At 41.6% G+C, this 24,905-nt stretch overlaps 4 protein-coding genes across 5 annotated transcripts in view; all 4 read left to right on the top strand.

Annotated features, from left to right (window-relative positions):
- Positions 1–8,615, top strand: part of kcnab1b (potassium voltage-gated channel subfamily A regulatory beta subunit 1b) — a 31,130-nt gene extending 22,515 nt beyond the window's left edge. For both annotated transcript variants that reach the window (XM_069157225.1, XM_069157226.1), the window contains exons 9-15: positions 1,065–1,151; positions 5,541–5,626; positions 6,396–6,516; positions 6,615–6,709; positions 6,846–6,966; positions 7,120–7,208; positions 7,291–8,615. In XM_069157225.1, the coding sequence (XP_069013326.1) occupies positions 1,065–1,151; positions 5,541–5,626; positions 6,396–6,516; positions 6,615–6,709; positions 6,846–6,966; positions 7,120–7,208; positions 7,291–7,380 (689 nt within the window). In that variant the 3' untranslated portion in view covers positions 7,381–8,615. The remainder of the gene's footprint in view (positions 1–1,064; positions 1,152–5,540; positions 5,627–6,395; positions 6,517–6,614; positions 6,710–6,845; positions 6,967–7,119; positions 7,209–7,290) is intronic.
- A 490-nt stretch (positions 8,616–9,105) lies between these two features.
- pask (PAS domain containing serine/threonine kinase) lies at positions 9,106–18,459 on the top strand. The gene is made up of 20 exons (XM_069158020.1): positions 9,106–9,748; positions 10,060–10,289; positions 10,401–10,571; positions 10,720–10,854; positions 10,965–11,099; positions 11,252–11,510; positions 12,113–12,294; positions 12,384–12,513; positions 12,810–12,981; positions 14,126–14,358; positions 14,539–14,668; positions 14,888–15,474; positions 15,570–15,712; positions 15,827–15,994; positions 16,123–16,248; positions 16,388–16,522; positions 16,614–16,813; positions 17,255–17,388; positions 17,516–17,665; positions 17,749–18,459. The coding sequence occupies exons 1-20, from the start codon at positions 9,550–9,552 to the stop codon at positions 17,907–17,909; spliced, it is 3,780 nt and encodes a 1,259-aa protein (XP_069014121.1). The 5' UTR covers positions 9,106–9,549; the 3' UTR covers positions 17,910–18,459.
- Positions 18,460–19,366: 907 nt separating this feature from the next.
- Positions 19,367–21,838, top strand: mterf4 (mitochondrial transcription termination factor 4). The gene is made up of 4 exons (XM_069157223.1): positions 19,367–19,406; positions 19,655–20,087; positions 20,206–20,390; positions 21,194–21,838. Exons 1-4 carry the CDS (start codon positions 19,380–19,382, stop codon positions 21,590–21,592), a joined length of 1,044 nt encoding a protein of 347 aa, XP_069013324.1. The 5' UTR covers positions 19,367–19,379; the 3' UTR covers positions 21,593–21,838.
- Positions 21,839–22,492: 654 nt separating this feature from the next.
- Positions 22,493–24,162, top strand: LOC138202887 (probable G-protein coupled receptor 148). The gene has a single exon (XM_069157224.1). The coding sequence runs from the start codon at positions 23,100–23,102 to the stop codon at positions 24,057–24,059; it is 960 nt and encodes a 319-aa protein (XP_069013325.1). The 5' UTR covers positions 22,493–23,099; the 3' UTR covers positions 24,060–24,162.
- The last annotated feature ends 743 nt before the right edge of the window (positions 24,163–24,905 follow it).

Genomic DNA, 24,905 nt, shown 5'->3' with positions numbered 1-24,905 from the left:
ACGCAGAAAACATTATGACATGTTATAGCAAGAAAAAAACAGGTGTTATGACTGACATAAATAATGGCTGAAATCCAGTCTGCTGTTCAATTCCAGCTATTTTACATGCGTGTTCAATGTCATTACTTACTAGGACATTTTAATGGGTCAGAGCCATAATTAGTATGATAATGGCTAATGTTTATGGTGTGATTACTTGCACTTTGTGGTTTTCCTGCTGCGACAAGTCAGAATGTCTGCCGTGACAAAGGTATATTAACAAAACCTGATTCTTAGTGAACCATGTCCTTCTACTTTTGATGGTTATGAAGATAATAAGAAAGAACTGAAAAATAAAAACTTGAATTAACTGGCCTGAGCCAGAGTGAAATAGCAGCTCTTCATAATCACAACCATTACATGGTATATAGGACACAGAAACTTTTCTTCTTTATAAACTAATACTCAGTAAATCATCTATTATTAAACTAAACAGTGGAAAGCAGCATTATTTGCCTTCTGATAATGTGGCATTAGAGTTGTACTCGAAGTGTTATAGGGAAGTGTTGTTTTTTTTGTTTTGCTTTGCTTTGTTAGTTGGTGTTGGGGGAGAGGGTGGGGGGGGGGGGTAAACAATGCAGCATTTGTTGTCTACAAGGTAAACCAAACTGAATATGACAAGTCGGATTCGCATGCGAAGCGGGCTGGATCTAAAGATGTGGCAGGCCAGATGCAGCTGGGAGGCCTTGAGTCACATGTGGTCAACAGTCACTTTGCCATGTTTATGAACATGTTGACTTCAAATCCCCCACAATCCAATTCACCCTATTTTTCCTTTTACCTGACCTTAGCAGAACTCTTTAATGCTTCTTTTTGTACGTTGATTGTCAGAACTGGGAATCACCATGAGTTCAGAATGCTGAAAACCATCCAGTTTTTGTGTAAAGTTGTTCCGATTGCTTATGACAGTGTTAGATAAAAATCAACAATTGGAGATTTCTGCAGACACTCTAGCTGTCCTGTCACATGTACATCCAATCCAGCACTACAAAACTCATAATCTCTTATCTCTCCTCTCACTTCAGGTTTAAAGGGCTCCCTCCAGAGGATGCAGCTTGAGTATGTGGATGTGGTTTTTGCCAACCGGACAGACAGCAATACTCCCATGGAGGGTGAGTGATTGCTGACCGGCCTCATGGGGGGCTGGGGTGGGGTGGGGTGGGGGGGTCGGAGCAGGGACAATACATGTTGTTCTGTAACACGAGAAGGTGAGAAATACTGACATGATCGCTGCCCTTGCCGGACTGCAGGCCCCTGCCTTTGACCGAAGGTGTTCGTCGTTGTGATCGTGTGTGTGTGTGTGTGTGTGTGTGTGTGTGTGTGTGTGTGTGTGTTTTCCTCTGACACACACTTACATTACAAGTAATCTGACAATCTTCCCTCATCTCTCGTTCTCTATTTTAGTCGACCAGTCTCCCTCTATTTCTCTTCTGTCTCTGAGGGATTGCCAGCTTCCACAGGGTCTCTGAGCTGCACCCGCTCCCAGCCCTCCCTGTTCTTCAGAAGCAGGATTATCTGGCCCCTCTGGGGGAAGCTGATGTATTTTTGGGCTGGTCTCACTAGATACAAGCCCTACTGTGTGCTCTATTCCGTCAGTGCTCTAGTGCTGCCTTTCCCACACATGCACCTTATGTGACCATGTGTTTCTTTTAGACACTTCCAGTTTCTTTTTCAATTAGTTTGTGATGCAGCCATCACAGATACTTGGGCCCTTGTTATGTCTTTCCACACATACCCCAATTCACAGGTGGTATTTGACTGAATAGATCTCACTAAAATACTTTCCATTCTTTTTCATTTGCCTCCCTGTCTCCCTCCCCCTGTGAGCCAGCAGACTGTGGGAGGCAAATCTGTCATATTCATCGTTCAGGGCCTCGCCGTCACTGGTTGTACTGGTGACTGGCAGGCAGACCCTGCAGCCTTCTCCATCAAATCTTCCAATAATTTGACCCGGCAGATAAAGTCATTACTCTATCGACAACTGATGTCAAGAAGTCTAATCTGATCAACAGACAGATTGATAGAGAGTCTGACAGGTTGACAGGAGCAGAACAGGGTGAGAGATGTTAGATGAAATATATATTCTGATAAATATAGCAATACATAGGCGAAGTGTGTTGTACTTTCATCAGCTCTGCGATATAGTTGGTCCAACATAAAACACTGTTAAAGTTTGCTTCATCATTCATAACAATGGAGGCAGTCCACTGTTATAAATCAATGTGTACAGGTTCAGTCATTTTTAACATCTTGAGAGGGATAGGGTCTGCACACTGCACTGAATTGTCTCCTAAATAATTTCTATTGATTTCTCTGAGTATTTTGCAGAATGTAGGACTTGTTATGAACATGTCTAAAGTATCAAATCACACACCCACATTGTGTTCCTGAAAATTAAACTGGATAAACAACATTAATAAAAAGCACAAAGAAGCTTTTAAGTTCCAAATGTGTAATAAAAATGAGAAGGTAAAGCTAACCAAGAAGAGCATCTGCAAGCATTTGTGTTTCTATTTGTTCTTGTGACTTTAACTACTTTCGACTTTGTGTGAGACAACCCAAGTCCCCTTGGGGACAAAAAAAAAATGATGTCATGGCTACAGAGTCTGCCTTTGTTACCATCACTGTTTTCCTTCTCCCATCTACTCATCCTTCTGTGCCTCCTCCTAACCTCCTCTTCCTACTTGTTTTGGTTTGGGTTTTTTCGCTTATACTGTATCCAGTCTAACAGCAGGGGTAGGCCCAATGTGTGTCACGAATATCCAACTTCCTTCATCTTTGCAAGGCTCTGACTCCCCTTTCATCTCTTCTTCTGCTCTTTACTGTTGTGTCTGTCAGTTAAAGTAATTGGACTGTACAGAAGTTTTCCTCAGGCTGATATCTCATCTCTCTGAAATACTCACATAGGAAACATGACGAGAAGGTTCCTCACGGCCAAGCATCTGTGCCATTGTCAATTCATTGTATTAATAGGTGCACCGCAGCCTGCAGAGTAAACTGTCCAAGTCTGCGCAATGCTGCTGTCCCCTCAATCAAAATCATGTTTTATTTGACAATAAAATGTGAAGCAAACTGAATCAATTCGATAAACTGCATATGAAAATATCCTGGACAGATTGAACAAAGAACAGGATATGTTGGGAGAGGAAAATAGCAGACATTGCACCAATAAAAAGATTTTATATCAATCCCTCCAGCCAAGTTCTTTTCTCTGGATGAAACGGTTCTGCCACAGCATACTGAATATGCAACCTTCAGTAATACCCCCATCCAGTCAGGACATTTTTGGTTTTTGATAGTATTATTTTGGCATTTTGCCTTTATTCAGATACTGCCGTGTAGACAGATAGGAAATAAGGGGGAAAGAGAGCAGGAGAATGACATGCAGTAAAGGCCAGGAATCAAACCGGGGACTCACTGTTGAAGGCATATGCAGCCACGTTGTATCTTTACCCGTTTACCGGGTTGCCCTAGGACATGCCTTTAATGTTCTGCAGTAAAGAAGAGCATGCAGGATTACCTCCCCCACTCACTACTTCAATACTGACCCTCCTCTTTGCTTCACATTCAAAACATTTCCCACAACATCTAGAACTGAGCCATGTCTTCATCAGCCATTGAAAATCTCCAGTGGTGTAACATATTGATGACCATGTGTGTACGCGGGAGGAATTTAAATATTAGCTTCAAAATGGAGAGGCAACCATAACCCAAGACACCCAGACTTCCATAGAGACATATTCCCAGACAAATATGGATATCTATGTGTTGTTAGTTTCCTTTCACCTCGCTGCACCAAGCAGACGGGCACTGTGATACCTGCTGGCTGAAGCTGACCAAATGCTCCAGACTCAGGGAGGTGTTGCTGCTGTGAGAAGGCTCAAGGACAGGCTGGCACTGGCTGGCAGCCAAGCAGTTTGCAAGTTCAATACGTGTTATGTACATATTAATGAGTGAGTGTTGGACGTGCTGGTAGGTGGCACTTGTTACCTTAATATGGAGCCAGTTTCCCCTTTTTTTCAGCCTTTTGTGCTTAGCTAATTGGCTGCAGGATGTAGGAGTAGTGGCAGTGTTCGCATCTCAATTGTACACTAACCTCATATGTTCAAGGGCTTAATAATACGGTGCATTTAGCTCACACATGCTCACATCACTGTTTGCCCACAGATTCACCCACATCACCCTCCTTCGAAAAACTGCAGTGGGTTTTTGTGAGCGGGGTGTTGATGGTGTTTGCTGGATATCTCACCTGAACACTACGCACCGTGTGGCATCTGTTGTTGGAGCTGATGACTCACTGCAGCTCCGTCGAAAGAAACTTTATGTTAAGACATTTCTTGACGTGAATCAAGTTGCCGTCTTTCCTTCCGGGCGTTGAGATGGATTATTCATGTGCTCGCAGAGTCTTCTGAACTGCAGTTTGCCTGAGGTTCCGGCTTGGTTCACAATTTGTCCTTCTGTCCGTACTTCTCTACAAATCCCTTCCTCCCTCCCCTTTGGAGCAGATGTACTGTTATTCCTCTCCCCTCCCACCTGCTTCACCCACACGCACACTTGCTCTCTGTCTCTCACTGAGCTACATTTTGGTCCAGAGAGAGAACTACTGATGAAACGGAATCATTCTTTTTTTAATCACACTCTGTTGTGGTCTTATCTCTTCACCCTCATTTTCAGTCTCTCTGCTTCACATTTTGCATTCAGCATTTGCATTGTGCTAATGTGGCAGATGTTTCATTACTGCATTTAAGTGCTGTAACAGACTAAATCACGAATCACATAAATGTCTTTATCACCTAGTTGTTGTTTTCTTCAGTAGTTAAAAATGTTGTGTACAGTGTAGGCTAAAACACACTCATTCAAAATAATAGCTGTTTTTCCTTCTGCTATAGAGGATGTTTTTGGTTAAAAACTCCTTTGAGAGAAGGCGTCACAGTAGTTTTTTATTAAAAACAATTTGCTTATCCTCCCTATTACCTCCCTGCTCCAGCCACAGGCACAAATACACAAACCACTAAATTTTCTTCAGCCCCGTTAGTTTGAAACTGTTATGATTTGTTCCACTGCACAAGCAACACTCTGCCAAGGTTAGTTGAGTCTTTTCATTTAACCCCTGCAGCTTTTGGCCTCATTAAGTCATCTAACCCCATGCAAACTGAGTTTGAGCTTACACATGAGTTTAAAACTAGCCTTTATCTCAGAGAGGCTGAATACATTTCAAGGATCCACTTATTTCTACTGTCATGAGGATGGTAAGTTTAACCAAAGGCTAATTTCTAAAGTTCTTCAAATCTCCTTTAAATGTTCAAGTGTATTTGAATACTTTTGTAATGAAAAATGCCACCTCAATCTAACTCTACTGAAATATAATTTTTGTATATATAATGTGAAAACAAGGTAAGTTAACATGTCTCAAATGGTCTGCCTAGTTGCAATTGTGGCGCCATCCACTGTTCAACTATTGACAATGTACAAATCCGCTTTTTGATATTTTGTTTTAACAGAGATAGTGAGAGCAATGACACATGTGATCAACCAAGGGATGGCCATGTACTGGGGGACATCACGGTGGTCTGCGATGGAGATCATGGTGAGTGATAGAAAAATATTTTATATATCTTGCATCATGCAACATGAAATAAAGATCAGCTGGGCAATATGTTACTATTTATAACTTTTTATTATATATTTATTAATTTATACATTTTTGATAATCCCTGATATTGTGGGGACTGTTTTAATACAATGAAACACTTCTAAAAACAAGTTTGCTGCCTAAATTATCACAACAAAGCAATTACCAAGTCACACATCTTACTGAATCATTTTAGAAAATTGGAAAATGCAGTTAAAGGCAACAGATACAGTTCAGCTTCATTCTACAGTCTAATTTGAAGAGGATCTCCTTGATTGATTTGTATTGTCTCTTGTGTATGTGATGTTATATTTTGAGTTGTATGTGGGCTGTTTTAAAGGCCCAATTAGGGACCGGCATTGCAAATTAGTTAAGACTTTAAATTCTGTGATCTGTGACATTGGCTTATGCCACATCCCTGTACAAATAAACAATAAGTAAATGAATGAATGAATGAAAAACAACTTTCCAATGACAATTTTTTTTTCCCATTTTGCACTCACTACTGATGCTATCAGGACCATGAAAGATGTTCAGTTTTATTTATACTGCAGAAGGTGACATGAATGAAATCCATATAGTGCAACTATGTTGAAACACAGTATGCCATATACGTGCAGGGAAATTATAAAACTCATTAACTATAAAGGTCAGTTTTTGCACATTACCTTATCTCCTGAACAACCTCCTCCGTTCTCATTATTCCCTCTTCCCTTTCAATTAGGAAGCATATTCTGTGGCCAGGCAGTTTAATCTAATTCCACCGGTGTGTGAGCAGGCTGAGTATCATTTCTTCCAGAGGGAGAAAGTGGAGACTCAGCTGCCCGAGCTGTACCACAAGATAGGTAGGCCTGTAGTAAGTTTCTCCTCATGTCAACTTTTTTCCAATAGAGTTGTGGCAGATTTTGTGTGCTGTTGCTCAGTGGTGATTTTGTTATTACAGGTGTGGGTGTGGTGTCTTGGTCCCCTTTGGCCTGCGGAATTATCACAGGAAAATACGAGAACGGCGTCCCAGAATCCTCCAGGGCCTCCATGAAGGTATAGGGTGGATTTCATTAGATCACCTCTTCAGTGCTATATTTCTAAACTCATATTTTGCTGCCACACACACACACACAATATAATTTGATTTTGAAGTGCAATACTAATGCTTCCACTTTTTCTGCTCCTCTAGCCATATCAGTGGTTGAGGGAGAAAATAATTAGCGAGGATGGACGAAAACAGCAAGCAAAACTAAAAGACCTGGCTCACATTGCAGAAAAGCTCGGATGTACTTTGCCACAGCTTGCCATAGGTAAAGGACAACTGGCAAAGTTGTTAAGTGCCTCAACTTTCTATTTCTTTCAAAGCTAATTTGTGTCAGCAACAATCAATTCCTTTTTGCCTTTATATCTAAATGAGAACTCTGAAAACCTTCCCGTGATAACCTCCTATCTCTGATTTTTAGCCTGGTGCCTGAGGAACGAGGGAGTGAGCTCAGTGCTTCTGGGGTCCTCCAATCCAACCCAATTAACAGAGAACCTGGGAGCCATTCAGGTACAAAGATGTTTAAAGCCTGAATAATACTGATTAGTTCATCACATGATGATGTGCTCTTTCTCTGTTTTGTGCATTTCAGGTAATTCCAAAGATGACAGCAGGCATTGCCTCAGAAGTGGATCATATACTTGGAAACCGTCCACACAGTAAAAAGGACTATCACCATTAGGAAGGAATGCCTTTTAGTGAACTATGCTCAAAAAGCTTATCAAAGCTCACTTTTCACAGCCATGGCACCATCAGTGTGTGCCTAAGATTGCTTGTTTGTGCGTATGAGTGTGTGTGTGTGTGTGACTGGATAATGTGTTCTGCTTGGCTCCTTCAACCAATGCTCATCAATGTTAAGTGAGCTACTTGACAAAGCATGCATGCTACAGCTATAGCAGCCAGCCAGTGGACTAAACAGGAGTGAAAGCAATTTGATTTCTGGAGTGAAAACCTCTTCCACTCCAACAACCTGCGCTGAGGGTGCTGAACCACAAATTCATAGTAGCAAAAGATTATAAGATAGACATAACACTTGCTCAAATTATTTCTGCAATAATGGTTTTCAATGCACATTAAAAAAAACATTACACTGACTTATTACCCCCCAAAACATCAAGCTTATGAAAGTGCTGTAAGCGCACAATAAGATGATTTGTATCAAAATGTACTTAATGTTACATAAATCTACCTTACTAGATGTTCGTGAAGTGTAAAAAAGAATCAGTAATGACGTTTATAATTGGGCCTGGTCTCAGCAGACTGGGTGAACACTCCTCATTGCAGCTGGATCTGGCCTGTCAATGTGATGAATTGTTTTGGTGCTGGATGAACTGAAATTCTGCTCACCATGTTTCTGCTAAAACCAAGAGAGCTAATTTTAACAAAAATATCCTTCAAACCATGTGTACTGACTGTTATATATGATATATATATTTTCTTTAATAAGCAGCGGTGTCAAGATGAGCTTTTTGTGCCCCTATGTTGTGTTCTTTTTTTATGCAAGAGCACGGCCCAGTGTACTTTCCTACATACCCCATCAACCCCTTTTTAGTTCGTACTTTGCCATACTTTCCGTCAGTAGTGATAATGTCTGATTTTCAGTCTGTTTTGTCGTGACAAAACATCTGTCTAGTTGAAGTTGGGTTAGATGATGCTCCTAAGGGGGGGGGCTTGTGGATTTAATAAACAAAGCCACGTAGCTAATGAAGAGACTCAGTTAAAAAAGAAAAAGAAAAGAATAACACCATATGGACCAATGCAGTAATAGCCCCTGGAATACACTGAATTTTTACCCAACTTCTCCCAGATGCCAGTTTTACGTAATGAGATTATCTTTGTTATGTTCTATTTGTTCAAAATTGTTTTTTGGTGTTGTTCATCAGATTTGTACATGCAAATAAAAACTTATAATTCTCATGCGTTATATTTTAAATATGTATAATTATTTTCTATTGATCTTATGGATGCCTTTCTTTTTTTAACCCAGTACCATAAACTAAACAGCGTGATTTAGGCTAGCTGAGGTTTATTGTCTGATTAGATAGTTGGTAAACTGCAGTTTGAAAAACTGATTAGAAAACACTCTGGTGTAGTTACTGCTGTTTGCTTTGAGGTGTTTCCCTGTTTTATAATTAAAAAAAAAAAAAAAGAAAAAAAGATTTGAATTGTTTATTTGACTTTTGGAAAGTGCATGCTCTTCTGAGACATTTCCTCATTTACTTTATTGTATTTTATTAGATTTTTTTTTTTTTTTTTAAACGACTATGTTTCCATGGAAACAGAGGCGGGCGTTTCCGGTGAATTATCCAATAAGCGTTTCATGTTAAGGAGCGTGACGTTTGATTGGCTCCAGAAGACTTCCTCAACTTGTCTCGTCGGCTGACGCTGCAAGCCCGCGATTTACAAAAAAAACAACAAAAAAAAACCAGCTGAAAGAATTGAAATAATACCAACAACAACAACAAAAAAAATCTGCTTTCGGTGTCGAGGTTGTGCTGACATTACGGTAACGTCGACTCAGAGCACAGCCATCAGAAGCGAAGAAACCTTTTAGAGCCAAACGGAGCCGACCGAGTTTGTTTTGGAGTAGCATTAGCAGATGGCCGGCTAGCGTCGGGGCGGTAACGTTACCTTGTCAACCGGCGTCAACTGAAGCCGCCGCGTCCCTTTTCCACCTGTCCGGACACCTCGGGAGGATAAAGTCGCACACGAGCTTGAGGCGAGTGTCGCGTTCACTGTGTTATTAGTAAAGCGTTTTCTGTGCAACTGCTCGACTGACCCGTCGGTTCAGACTGATCACCGTCCTTGAACTCACTCGACGGTGCCTTTCCCAGCTGGATAGCCGACGAACATGTCGCTGTCGACCGAGGCTCGTTTTGCGGCTAACTTCAGAGATAAAGGACAGACCATTTGTGTGGTGCGCGACCTCTCCTCCGATCTCCTGGAAGACGACTTCGACCTGAATAAGTCTTACCCGTGTACTCAGAGGCCCACGAACAGAAACAGACTTTTGGCAATGCAGCGGCGTTATTATTGTGGTTCTCCGACAAGTAAGTTGTTATTCATTTCTTGTGAATAGAGCTCAAACGCTAACTCGGTGAACAGATGCAGTCAGTTTGGATCATCTATTATCACGTAAATTATCGAAATAAATTCCCCAAATTTAGATTTGATGTTTATCTTTTAATCTCTATTTTAGGTTAATTGACTGTCTTGAGTTTTGGGTTGTTTTTTTTTTTAGACAGGACAACCTATTTTCGGGCATGATGTGTTACTAAAAAAAAAGATATAATTGTTAGTTGCTGCCACAGTACTCAGGATGAGAGGGTGAATACATTTCCCAATTTTTTTTTTCTTACAGGTGAGCATTTGGATGTTTGCCCTTTAATGGAAACAAGAAATTATCCAAAATCTCGCTTATGTCTGGGCTCCCAAGTTCCTGCTGACTTCCTGCCACACCCGTCCACTGTCTCGGAGACAGAGGAGAGCCTCTACAGTCAACTAATCTCTGGTGATTTTAGCCTGTCGGGATATCCATCTGCGCTTAACCCAAACAAAGTCCTTCTTACTGTCTCCCATGAAACCAGAGAGGTACCGTATGTGCACTTTGTGTCTGAGCAGCACTGGTTTAACAGTACTGCAACTATAGCAATTGTAGACTGTAAATGTGTTCTATCTTCACCTTTTTACCTTCATGTTTAGATTTTGTCAGCAAATGAACAGGCCGGCAAACTGTTTGAGTGCACCGCTAATGAGCTGATTGGAAAAAACCTCTCATGCATCTTAAAGAAAACCAGCCAGGTCGTGGAACAAGCGTTAAAACAAGACTTTCCACTAGCAGATGGAAATGTAGCTGCTGTGTCTGGAAAAGTGGTATGAAATATACTGTCTATGAAAATACTATATTTTACTCAAAATATGATTAATTTAACTTCTATGCAGTTAAATATATTACATTTTTTTTACATCACTGTTGCAAGAATGTGTGTGTTTGTTTACACGTGTGTTTTGTATGTTGCAGCTTGATGCTGTGAGTTTATCAGGAGAAGTGCCGGTCTCGGTGTGTACCCACAGACAGTCCCAAAATGAAGACCACTGGCTTGTCATGATAGAAAATGTAGAAAGAGTATCAGCTTTGTTGTCCTTTTCACAGGATGTAAGTACACATTACATAGAAGCCTTGATAGTGTCATTTGTCCGTGTTAAAATGTTTATATATAAATAAATATAAAGACAATAAACACACAGATCTGATGTCATTTCCAGGGCTGTATCCTAAACTGTGACTTGGCATTTGCCCATCTCCATGGATACCACCATCCCGAGGATTTAAAAGGAGTGTCTGTTAAGGAGCTAATCCCCTCTTTACAAATCCCCCTTCACGGTCATGCATTGCCCAAAGTAAGCACGCTTCACAATTAAAACTGTTCCACTCAGCTAAGGAAAGCTCCCTTTCTTAACCTCTGCTTTCAAGTTCCTGTTTATCAATGTGCTTCTTCGACATTTTCTGTAAGCCGGTCCTCCTTGACTTTGCTTTTTCTTCCTTCTGTCAGGTGCTCAGGGTTCAGAGAGTGTGTGGCAAAAGCAGAGGTGGTGAATCAGTCCCGCTCTGTGTCAAAATTCAGGGCACAGTACTGTGTGGAAAACCCCAACAACAAAACAATGGGACTGATTGCAGCCCAACAGATAGTCATGAAATGTCAAATGGAGACAGCAAGCAGCCATGGTCGCCTCTCACCTCCTCTGTGAGCAAGAGAGAAGCCTTACACCCTGAACGGTGTGAGAGACCTCATCGAAATGAGCTGTCCTCAGGTAGGTTGTTTAGTTTGACCAATGGACTTTTGGTCCCACATGGATTAATAACGCTCAATATCATTTTGAAGAGACTGGGGCATAATCCGCTATGTCATGCCGTTATCCCACAAACCCTTAAAACATCTTGTAGCCTAAGACTCCATACTTAATAATAAGAATGTGCTGAGGATAAAAAAATGAAAAACCTTTTGTGCAAAAGTAAAAAGATCTTGGGTAAGTGACAAACATTGCTAAAAAGTTGAGACATACTGAATTATCCAGAAACTGCAGAGTCACAAAGGGACAAAAGGGCTGTTTTTCTGAATTCATTCAACATTGAGAGGTTGGAGATGCATGTTTTTCCCACAACAGTGACAGATGGAGTTGACAAATAAGAGGTTTGCTGAATATGACCCACACTGAATGGTGTTGGGTTTTTTTTGGTTTTTTTCCCCCCGCAACTTTAGTGTTAATATCCCTTTTCATACGGTGTTTTTATGTCTACCATCTGTGGTGTTCACTAGTGGAATAGTATCCTCATTAGGTTGGCCCATATTCACCAGATACTATTTTGCTGTATTTAGTTTTGCACTTTGAAACATGTGCCTGTGCTTTCACAGAAGTCAAAGTGGACAACATTGCCCTCTCCCCCAGCTCTGTTCTGGAGTACTCAGGAACAGTTTGGGTGTTTGCTCCTGTGAGCGGCCTCCTCCTGCTACGGCCTAATGGCTCAATCTTCAGCATCCCCAACCACCTGGCCCTCAGTCTGTTTGGCTACAGCACGGACGAGCTGCTGGAAAAGGTCAGGCAATACGACCAGCTGAAGAAGGCTGTTTGCATTGAGGACCACACCAACTCTCACTTCTGTCACTGCTGCTTTGTCATCAACAGAATGTCACTTTCCTGATGCCTGGTTTCTATGGATGGATGTCTGACTCGCACAGAAAGGCCAGCCCCTTCTCTGATTCTCATGTAGAGGCTGGCGAAAGTCTAGCTTCATCCAAAATATTCGGAAAATCTGGTGAGCATTTGTATGTATTTGTGACACATCACAACATGGCGATATGTGTTTCACAACCTGCTTGTTGTGATTAGTCAGAAGTGTTTCTGTGGTAAAACAGCTATAACTTATCTAAAAAGTATGCAATGAGTCATCTTTTTTTCCCCCGTATGCTCTTGTTTTCTTTCATGTCAGTGCTGTTACTCTGTTCTGTTATTCTGGATTTATTCTGGTTGTGTGTTTATGTTTTGTCCTGACGTGCAGTATTAATTGTTAACACTATCATTTAGTCATTTCCTTCTTTTTCTCAAACTTAGATCCTACCTCACTGGTGGCAGGAGATATGGCCATGGTGCACCAGGCTATCAAGGGAAGGACCTCGACAGGGAGAGGCAGGATCTTCACTGGAACCAGCGCCAGGCTGGAGAAACAGGGCGGCACTCTGTCAACCCTCTCTCCACCTGTAGTCACCTCCACCCGTGTGGCTGCGTAAGTTAGCAGGCACCATGACTTTGTTGCCAAAAGTGTGCTGGATGTTATTTAATTAGGGCACTTAATGACCTAATCCTCAAGGTAATACGTTTCAGAAATTTGACCATGTTTAACACTGACAGAAGGTTATACCCTAGCAGATGTTAGACTTAATTGTACACACTAGACAGACTTTGTGTTTGTGTTCTCAAATACTAGACAGACAAAAGCTGCTGTGGCAACAATCAGGCACCTAAAAGCACTAGACTGTATGTGTATTTAAAGTGCTTTGCAGTGAATCTGGAAACAAAGCAGCTCGATGGTCAAGTTTGATTCCCTGCCTCTAACTAACCCATATTTACATCTTTTACTTATTAGATAAGCTTTTACCAATGTTTATTTTTGTCTTTTTCTAATTTAAACTGAGTTATTTAGCTGTTAGGCACAGAATCATTTCTCCACATTGCATGATTGAATCTGTTGGACATTAATAATAATAATATCACAGGATCACAGCATGAGCCTGGGACATTATGATTATTAAGCACTGATTTCTACAATCGTAATGTAAATGAGATTCAGCAAATTTTCACATGAAGTGAAGGAGAAGAAAGTCATTAGTGATTTTAAAGAAAATTTGGGTGGGCGCTATCATAAAATTGACTACCCTCCAAAATTGTAGTATTGAGCTAAACAGCTCAGTATGTTAAACGTGTAAGATCTACAACATCCAGACATAAGCACACATGAGCCTGATGCTTCGGCATATGGCTGAAAACAAGAGAAGGCATTTTTGATTTCTAAAAATCCATTAACGCAGCCACACATCTGTTAAAAGTTTAAATTTTCATTCTGTATATTCACATATATATATATATATATATATATATATATATATATATTAGATCACAAAAGTGAGCTGGTTGTTATTTCTGTATTGCAAACTTCTACTTGTAAATATTATGTGTTTTGTGTTCTAATCCATTCTTTCTGCATTGTCCCCATCATCTTTTTTTAAAGAAGCAGTTGGTTCTGTGCATATACATGGAATTATATTTTCACAACAGATGTAATAGAAGATGCTTGACATATTTTTTTTAATTTATCTATATTTTGCCTTTACGTTACTAATAATCAGATTGAACAGGCTTTCTTTCATCAGGGCCGATGACACTACAGAGCTGATGATTGAAGCAGCTCAGATAGCTCCCTGCAGTAGCCAGCTGGACAGTGTGGACACCACCCAGGCACTCCTCAAGACATTCGTCTTGGTGGAAACTCCAGAAGAAGACACCCGCTGCTTGATTCCTCCTAAACAATCACACCATAGCAAAGAGAAGCAGCTCGGCAATAAGGTCCAGGAAAATAATCAAGCTGTCATCCATAGTCTTCCAGGTGTGACGTGGCTTTAGTCTTGTTGTTTTATTTACAATATTTTGTCTGTTAGTTCTTTCCTGCAGCTCAAAACTTGGTCAGACCTGTACAGTGAGTGTAAAAAAAAAAAAAAAAAAAAAAAAAAAAAGACGGTTTATTGAAGCTATTTTCTACAGAGTGATGTATGTTTTTCCTTTGTAGACACTCGTGCTAAGACTCAACATGCTGACGGCAAGGTGGGTGACAACTCTTCCGATATAGGAAAAGAGCACGACTCCTGTGCCTCCGTCCTCCAAGACTCAAGCTTTGAAGTCATCTCGCTGGAGAGCAGGTGAGGGAAGATGCTTTTCAGCTATGTGGGAGCACTGCAGCCCCAAAAGTCACTGATATACCAGGTTAAGATTGGACAGAAAACTAACTATTCCTGAGCAATGTTCACATTTCCCCACCTGCTATTGATCACCTGGATTTTTATTTTGTTTTATTACAAAGAGATTTGCCAATGTTTTGGCACAGTTTAATGACACCTTATTAATACTTAATTTTCCAGATCTTCTTCTGGCTTTTGTGAAAAATTTGCTGGCAATGGAGGTTCTGACCCAGCGCAGGCAGAAGAATCTCATTCAGCGCATGTAGTAGACTCCGCTAGCTGCTTCCTGGAACTCAACAGCAATGATGATCTGGTGACCCGGGCCCTAGCTGACCTAGACCTAAGCAGTAGTATGGAGCTGCTCAGTGGCGGAGTGTACAACGATGTCAACCAACACTCCATGACATCTTGCGATACAGCCGAGCTCTTGCAAACACAGTCCCTGTGTGTGGTGGAGTCGGACCAGGAAGCAGAGCCTTTTGAGACCGAGGGCGCTGCCATGGAGGCCGGAGACAGCTCAGGTGAAGAACTGGAGAAGGGTCGAGGCGAGCAGGATCAGTGGGCGACTCTCTCTGCAATTCATAAAGGAAAGAGCCAAGAGTGCTGCATACCAATGAATAGTGGGATTCAGTCTGGGACCGACATTCCTGCCACGTCAACCCCCAAGAAACAGAAGATGAACCGACACAGCCTGTCCTCAGACACCACGCATATCCTGGAGGGGAGATTCGAAGGGAGTGGATACCACAGAGACGGCACGAGAGTAGGTTGGTACAAATGAAGTGTTTCCTGTTGGTCTAATTTCTCCATGAAGATCATAAATAAAGCAACAAGACTGAGCATTGTTTCTTTTTCCCTCCAGATGTGCAGTGCGATGTGTGCATGTCTAACCTTCCTGACGGCAGCTTCATGTTCTGTGTGTGGATGAGTAGGCCTGGCCAGCAGGGGGCACTATTGCAAACAGAGAGATCACTGCACAGCCAATCAGGTGCAAGTCTTGGAGAGGTCAGTGGCGGTAAAGATCTTAAGACAGTATGGCACATTATAATTCTTTATTTAAGATGAACAATAGTTGTTCTGTCTTCAAGTCATTTGTCATTTATTCATTCCTTCCTTTAGAGGATCGTTGAGGCCAGTCAAGGGGAGGCGTTGCGCTCCACCATGGACCTCGAGCATACACAAGCCTGTGATGGACAATTTGAAGAAGAGTACCTGCCAGTCAAAGCTGTGGGAAAAGGAGCTTTTGGTTTTGTCTGGAAGGCAATGAGGCGCTGTGATGGACAAAAAGTAAGAAAACATTTTTATTCGTGCGGAAATGTGTCATCTCTTTATATACACCGTGTAGCAATCTCCACGTATAGATTTAAGCCAAGACTGTGACGATATGGCCTCTTTACCAACTTTAAAATCTTCAGGTGGCCGTAAAGTTCATCAGCAAGGCGAGAATAGTGAGCGACTGCTGGGTAGATGACCCCATGCTGGGACGAGTGAGCCAAGAGATTGCCATACTGACACGTGTACAGCACCATAACATTGTCAAGGTAACTGGGTTGTTTCATCAGAACACTTCAGTCACAAGGTTTCACAAACATTTGTTCATAATGTTGAATTGCCTTATTGCCTTGCTCCTCATTGTGCGTGTGCGTGTGCGTGTGTGTGTGCGTGTGTGTGTGTGTCAAGGTGCTGGAGGTGTTTGAAAATGGGAGTTACTTTCAGATGGTGATGGAGGAACATGGAAATGGTTTGGATCTTTTTGAATTCATAGACCTGCAGCCCAGGCTGGATGAGCCCCTTAGCAGCTACATCTTTAGACAAGTATGTGCTTCTGCCAAAAAAGAAGATATACACACGATGGGAAAAATATCTCGGAAATATGATGTGTTGATTTGTTCCGGTCTCTTCCCAGCTGGTGGCAGCTGTCTTCTATCTGAGGGCCAAGAACATCCTTCACCGGGACATAAAAGACGAGAACATCATCATTGACAAGTGTTTTCACATTCGACTGATAGACTTTGGCTCTGCTGCCATGATGGCCCCTGGGAAGCTCTTTTACAATTTCTGTGGCACACTGGAGTATTGCTCCCCGGAGGTGCTGCAGGGAAATCCGTGAGTATATAATACTTGTGAATGACATGCCGTTTGTTCCTTACATAGTTTGATTGACAGTTTAAGTTAAAAGAGGAGTAACAAGTCAAAATTTATTTGTATAGCACATTTAAAACACAACAAAGGTTTCCCAAAGTGCTGCACAGACAAACAGTCATGCATACAAGTGTCCTTATCTTTAAACGGTTCACTCAAATCATCAAATCTGGATGCAGAATCCAGGTCAAAGCAAAGATTTACGGACCTGTTCAGCATTTTATTATCCATTAAGCTTTACAATGCGGACTTTAAAAAAAAAAGTAGTTTCAATAATACACACAAAGTAAAGTTACATTACTATACATGAACACTAAATTAACTAATTAATAAAATGTTACACTCTTTCCCTGTTATGAGCTTCTTCTAACTCCTGTTTGTCTCGTTGTTGGGGTTGATCTGTAGCTATGAGGGTCCAGAGCTGGAGATGTGGTCTCTGGGGGTTTTGCTCTACACTCTGCTATTCAGTGAAAATCCCTTCTGTGATGTGGGAGAGATCCTGGATGCCAAACTAAAGCCCCCGTTCCACATCTCTGCAGGTACACCGATGCTTTTTGCTTTCGGCTGCAAGTAATTTTGTTTGACTTCCATTTCCAAAAACCTTTTTTTTTTTTTTTTTTTTTTTCTTGCCAGCCAGTGCTAAAAATGTTCTGTGTTTATTGTCAGAGCTGCACGGTGTGTTATGTGAGCTGCTGCACCCTGATCCCACTCAAAGAATGACTTTAGACCAGCTGCTGCTGCAGTCCTGGGTCAGCCAGCCCATTTCCCTCGCAGAGTACAGCTGGACGGAGGTGGTTTCTGCAACTCCAAGCTACTGTGAGTATTCTTTAACAGCAGGCTTAAACGGACAATGACCAGCGATGTGATGATATACTGAGAAGTCCGTATTCTTACAACAGGCTCGCCACCACAGCAAGACTCCAGTCCTCAGCCATACATCAGACAAGGCTTGTTCCCAGATGATGGTGATGAGACTCTGCCTGATGATGAAGATGAGGATGAGCGTCTGTCAATGGTGGCCCTGGAATCTGAGCTCCAGAAGTACCTCGATGAGGATTAAAGACTGAATTTTAAGGGAGTGAAGGCCAACTATCTACCCGACATTTGATCTGTAGGAGTCTTAACAAAGATGTAAATAGCAGAATAAGAAAAGGGATGGACGTCTTGGTCCAAGACGATAATGGAACACCATTAGTACTGTCTAGACAAAGTCATTTAGCGACACCTTCACGATTGTCTTCACTTTCTGGTCACGATATGCTTGCTGACAGATTTCTGAGTGCAGTAGGGGACAGCAAAAGCATTATAATGTATCTGCAGTTTTTTTTTTCTTCTTCTTTTTCAATCCGTTTTATTTATTCTTTGCAGTTTGGGAAATTGTAAAGGAATAAACTAATAATAGTGATGGTTAATGAGATGCCCAGCTTTGCTACCAGAACCCACTCATTGCCACAACTTTGAGCAGTTTACCTCGGAAAACTTTGAAGTAAAGGGACTCTTGATCCAGCTTTTGTCAAATAAACGATATTTTATGTTTATGATTTTAATCTTTGGTATTTTAAAAGTGTAAGTTTATTTACAATAATTGATCTATTTATTTTTATACATGAATAAATACCTTGCCACAAACATGTTCTCTCTGAACAATGATTAAGGACTTGCCTTTTAACTAGAATTACAGGATGTTTATAATTCTCATGAAAACATTGCAAATTTTGTAGAATTTGTATCCTGCCAGCTGATGACAAACTAAACTAAAATCAAACCAAACCACTTCCAACAAGGTGACACTAACTTGGGGGGGAAAAAAACCCAGATCTGTCTGTTTATCTGTGGAACATTTTGGGAGTAAAATGGTATTGCAAATAGTTCATCATGAGATGTGGGTCATTAAGTTTACAACTATAAACTGTCAAAAGATTACAACAAAGTCCAAGATTTATTTCTAATGTGTGAAGTAAAGATGTAGGGGTACATTACTTAAAATCAACAAACCAATGCAATAATACAGTACAGCAAATAAACATTAAAGACTAACTGGACGTTTTTTACAGTATAAATTGTAGGTCTATTTACATACAAAGATTAATATTGCTCATTGCTTGAATTATACAGTAGAGATACGTCTGGTAAAAAAAGAGTAGATTAACTAGATTGTCCGTTCATTTCATACACTTTTAAAATACTTAAATTATTCACGCCCAAAGAAATGACCGTATCGGTCTGCTTTCCTGCAGACAGTTGAAGTCTTGAAACATTTTAAGGATGTTGAAAAGTTTCACCGAGCTAGAACGAGACAGACTTTCATCTTGCAGGTTTCTGTAACCGGCAAGAAAGGGCGAGAAGTGTGATGCACTTTATGACTCTCACGGTTATTCCGTTTCATATTTGATGAACTGATCTGAACATTTTCAATTCACTGGGTGGTCGTACAAAGAGCATGCTCAACGTAAAGCAAGCGGAACAGCACGGAGCGGAACCTTTCACTCCTTGAAGTTGTAAGACGGAATAATATGCACGACGGACAAGCATGGGTACCCGTGTTGCTGTGTATCAGGTGAAGTACAATGCAACATATTGTGACAAATTGAACACAATTCAACTAACTACTATTGCAGTCGTAAAACATGTAACTTAATAAACTGCACAGTTAAAACTCGTATAAAAACGTCTCTCGGAGAGGTCATAACCTTCACGTTTGCTAACTCGAGCTAACGATATCTCAACAAGTTTTGTCAGCATATCTTCTGCCTACTTCGTCTCTCGACTGCTGTCAGCGTCTTAAAGGATGATTTCCTTCCACAGATTCTTCGGTGGACTGTGAGAAACGCCTCCTCCCCTGCAGTCGGTTCATTCCCGAGAGATGAGAGATGCCATCTCCGGTCTCTGCACATCGGCTGCAGGTTGTCCTGTTCGTCTGCCAACCAGAGAAGTTCGACGCAGCGCGACCCCGACCCTCCCCCTCCGTCTGGGAAACCGGTTCCCGAGCTGTCCCTCCGCTCTTTGATGGATATGGGGTTCACAGACACGCAGGCAGAGCACATACGCGCGGCTGTGTCCCCCGTCAAAGGAGGAAGTGCTGTCAAACACGCGGCAACGCTCACAGCTCTGTTTGTGTTGGGGCTCAACCCCTCCAGTGTGCTGAAACTGCTGGACAAATGTCCCGAACTTTTCACCGTCAAAGAGACGCAGCTTCAGCAACGCATAAGCAACCTGCGGAAGCTGGGCTTAGTCGAAGGTAAGATTGTCCGTCTGCCTCACAGTTTTATCACGACATTGTTTGGGAGTGTTGCTTTTTTTTTAAGAGGAAACGCGTAAGGCTCGGTGTTTTCAAACTCGTATTTTCCTCCCCACAGGCAGTCTTCAGAGAATGGTGGCCCATTACCCCAAGATCCTGACTGTGCCTGTGAAGACCTTAAAAACGGTGGTGTTGTTCCTCAAAGAGAAGTGCGTGTTTACTTCCCAGCAGGTCAAGGACATCCTCCGAGACAGTCCGGCAGTAGTCCTGGAGGACCCGGGTCAGCTGGAGTACAAGTTTCAGGTCAGAAAGTGAAGCAGTCAGGCAAAAGACAATTGGCACTGACTTTTCTTGGGAGTTTTACATTGTTCGTTCAACAAAACAAGTGATCTGGACAAAACCCCGGGTTGTCATATTTATTAGATGTTGCACTAATTAAAATATTAAGTTCACACGATTGAACTGAATTAGCCGTTTTGTTTGCTCTTCACGTGGAACAGTGTTGTTTATACAGTGGATCAATTTTATTAACTTCTACCAAATTTGACTGAACATCAAAGCCGACCACACAAGCTGTAAAAGACAGTCACCAGGGCTCTTAGTCAAACAGGATGTGTCCCAGTTATATAAATATGAACCAGTTTATATGTGTAGTTTTTCTCCCTGCGATCAGCTCCTCAACCTCCTTTGTACAGTGCAGACTGAGACAATTATGTACATCAACACTGCACTCAAAAATGTATTCTTAACATTATTTTGTCACTTTTCTGGTAATGAACACAGCTTGCACAGAATTGTGACCATAAAGACCATTGTGACGGCTGTAGAGCTCCCTCTGGTGGCTTCAGTGGCTGAATGGATTAGTGGGAAAAAAAAAAAACATGGTTCAGGTCAGGTTTAGTGCTGCTTTTAATCTGTGAACTGATCATTTAGACACCAATAATCTGATGTGTGCCCTAATGCGAAATATAATATTCAGTTTATTGCTCCAAGTACATTGTATCTGAATATCGGCCACCATTATACGTCACTGTTTAATGTCTCTGTCCTTCCAAACTGTTTTTTCTGCTCGTTGTTTGTAACGGCGTGCGTTAATCCCTCCGCAGTACGTCTACTTCCGAATGGGTGTCAAACAGGCCAAGATGGTGAAGCACAAGTTATTCCGCTTCACTCTGGACGAGGTGCGCTGTCGACACACTTTTTTGGAGCGACGGGGTCTTTACCAAACCCCGGACAAGAAAGGACAGACGAGCATCATCAACCCCAAACTGGACAGCATCCTTAACGTTGACCAGGACACCTTCGTCACACACGTTGCCCAGGCGTCGGCGGAGGAGTACGATGTATTCCAGAAACTGGTAGCAAGAGAATGGCATGAAGAGGAGCTGCAGCACGGTGGGATTGAAGCTGATAGTGATGGGGAGGAGGAGGATGAAGATGATGATGATGATGATGATGAAGAAGAAACTGAAGGAAAAAGTGGATATGGGAAGAGGAGAAAGTAATGACACGGAACTGGAGAGAGGATTTAAGATATTTTAAAGAGGAAATGAAGTGATTAGAAAAAAAACCGATATATCTGATATGGTCAATAAAATGCTGTTAAAAACAGTTTGTTGAATCAGGTGTGAGTAGATTTCTGTATTTATCCAAGTGGCCTCATCAGGATGTGAGGCGTGAAAACATTAGTGTGAAGTTAGGCTAGTATACGAGGACCACAAGGTCCGCCTCCAACTGTCGGGTGGGAAAATTGTGAAACATTTCCATACAGTCTCCCAAAATAGTTTTTTTTTTTTTACTTAAGTCAAAACTATTTCATACTTTATATAACATGAATGTTGATGCTTCACTTACAGTGAAATTAAGAGGAAATGTGGGAATCTAATGAGTTTAATCAAGATGGATTTCAAATGACTTTTTACAACCAAAATCTGACTTAAAAAATCTTGATCGGAAATGCCGGAAAAACAACAGTGTGAGGAGCAGTTAAGAGGTTGAGAAGCTGCACCCTGTTACTATGTGACGGCCAAGTGGCCGGAGCTTTCTGCATCCCTATTTTATCTGCGAGTCAACAAAGAGTCCATCAGATAAGGCCAATGGGCGAGACGAGCCGTACAAAACACCCATTGATTTCTAGGAGAGTTAAGCCTAATGGATGTACAGCACAGGCAGGTTCTTCTGATTTGGACTTCAGGTAAGATAACTCACCTTTGATCAAGCAATAATTTGTCAATACGTTTGTGCAACGTTTGAGGAGAACCAATTGATTTTTGTATAAAATGTATTTGCAAGCATTTGAGGAGGTGGCGGCCTCGACGTCATGTTGGTATTAATCCCTCAAAAATTGGTCATCTATTAAATTCTGATGCTCTACCTGATTCACGATGTTCACAAAAATATAGTTCCATCCAAACAGTTTCTTTCATCAAGTTAAGTATTTACAACTTAAATTTAACTTGGAATACATTTTTTCAGAGTACATCATTGTGCGCTGTCCATATTTAAATCATTTTAAATAATCTTAAATAATTTAATCTGAACAACAAATTACTGTCTGATGAGCTTTACAAAAAACACAGCCATGCAGTTCTAATCAAGACAGAGTCAACCAAAGCTGAACATGAAAGCTTAATACATCACAGGTTCTTCTGCAGTCAGTCTACAATACATCAAGATGACTAATATACAAGCACCCAGAGAGACACTGTTTAAAGATCATATTTTAAGATTCAGTCGTTTCTAGATGAGGAGACCCATGTGTGCTCGGAGCTGTTAACTGGAGTGCAATATGTTGTAGAAATTACATAAACCAGTCTCCATTTAACTACTCATACGCAGGACTACATATTTGCATGTATTTACATGTATATACATGTTACAGTTTTAAAATAGTGGACTCTGTTTATATTGATTCATGGTGTTTTCATCCAAAGGACGTTGCTGGAAGAAGTAAAAAAAACCAACAACACATAAAACATACCTCTATCATCACCTGGGAAACTCAGAAAGACAATGACGTCATCAGTACTGATTTCCAACCTCACGCAGGAGTGGATCGAGAGTCTGCGGAGGTGGCACCTTGAATTGTTTTTCATCCCTACCGTGGTCATCACTGTAGCAACCTTGCTGGCCAACCCTGTCCTCCTGATATGCATTTTTCTGTCCCGCGCCTTGCGTCGGGAGACACGTTATCTGCTGGTGGCCAACACCCTGACAGCAGATATGCTTTTCCTCATCCTCAATCTGGCAACTGTGTGTTGTAACGCTTTGAGAGCTCAGATACCCTGGTTAGTCTGTGAGCTGGTCACAGCTGTCACTGTCACCGCCTACTGCTGTGCCATCCTTACCGTCACTCTCATGGTGGTCGACACCTACGCTGCAGTTCGCTGGCCTCTCCATTACCGTGACATTCTTCCACCTGCCCGCACCCACCACATACTGGTGGGGGTGTGGGTGCTGGCAGCCATGTACCCGTTCAGCATCTTGATCATGATGGAAGTACAGCGAGGAAACCCCCATGAAAAGGTGGCCGTGTGTCTGGTTCTCGTCTCCCTCGGCTTCATTCAGGTCGAGAAGGTGGTGGGAATCCACATCTACTTCTTTGTGGCAGCACTCATCTGTGCTTCACTCATCTTTTACTGCTACATTCGTCTCTACATGGTCACAAGGACGCATGGAATCTGGCAGAGCCGCTTCTCCAGGGCCCGGGTCACGCTGCTGGCTCACGGGGTTCTGCTCCTGCTCTACTTTGCCCCCGGCTTCATCTTCACCATGGAGCTCTTCCTCTTCCATAGGAAAGACATAAGTCAAGATGTCCGTGTATGGATCAGCACAGTCAATATGTGTGTTCTTATGTTGCTGCCCAGGGCATTTGCTCCATACCTGTATGGACTGAGGTACAGGGAGATCTCTAACACTCTAACGGTGCTGCTGCATCGCCACAGGACACTCAGCCAGATCACCGTGTCATAAAGACACTTAAGAGCTGTCCATTATTTTTTACCTTTCTCCATTGCAATTGCTTGGTGATATTTTTGTATAATTTCTAAATCTCTCTCTGACAAACAAAGATGTGACTGCCAGGATTTTAGAAAGGATTACAAACCACTAATAAGCATTATTATATTTTGTAACTAGCCACATAAAGGTGTATTTATTTTAGGTTTTCTATGTTCCTTTCAATATATATATATGTTTTTAGATGTCTAAAATTATCTAAATTCTCCTTCAAAAACAGAATTTCAATCGTCTAGTAGAGAAACACTAGGATCCCTTTGTTTTGATGTACAAAAGTCAAATTTTAAAATGGTTACTCCATAATACCATGTGTATATTATGTCTAAATGTAGAATACAAACTCCTCTGCTGCTTGTTAACCAGAGGACATGTCCTTTGTGTCCCAGCCCTGGTTGCTGCCCTGTCTATGTTTTATGTCATAAAATATTTGCTTGTTGGACCTATATGAGAACATACTGGACTCTCTTGCTTTTCACCTTTATGTCTCAATGTTGTGGTATCTTCAGGCAATTTTTAAAATAAACTGTTTATGCATAAATAAACTATATATGTATTTTATCATCATTATGCTATGCAAAAGCCCTGAAACCTGAGACTGAGCCACACTTTTACGACCACGGTAACAAAGCACTTAGCTCCATTTCCCTTCAAAAGACTTGTTTGTCTAAAACAAAGTCAATGAGAGATCATTGACTTTGTGGTGGATAGTGGTGAGTCAAGCACTCCGGCTCCGGGGACTTCTATCGGCCTCTGCTGTGTGCCATCAGTAACTGGTGCAGCAGCTCAACAGCAGAGGGACAC

This window comes from Embiotoca jacksoni, unplaced genomic scaffold, assembly GCF_022577435.1.
Source record: "Embiotoca jacksoni isolate LCO1_2020_lvr unplaced genomic scaffold, fEmbJac1.0.p SCAF_22, whole genome shotgun sequence".
Classification (NCBI taxonomy): domain Eukaryota; kingdom Metazoa; phylum Chordata; class Actinopteri; family Embiotocidae; genus Embiotoca; species Embiotoca jacksoni.
The sequence above is the reverse complement of the archived record's forward strand: the minus strand, read 5'-3'. Positions and strand labels throughout refer to the sequence as shown.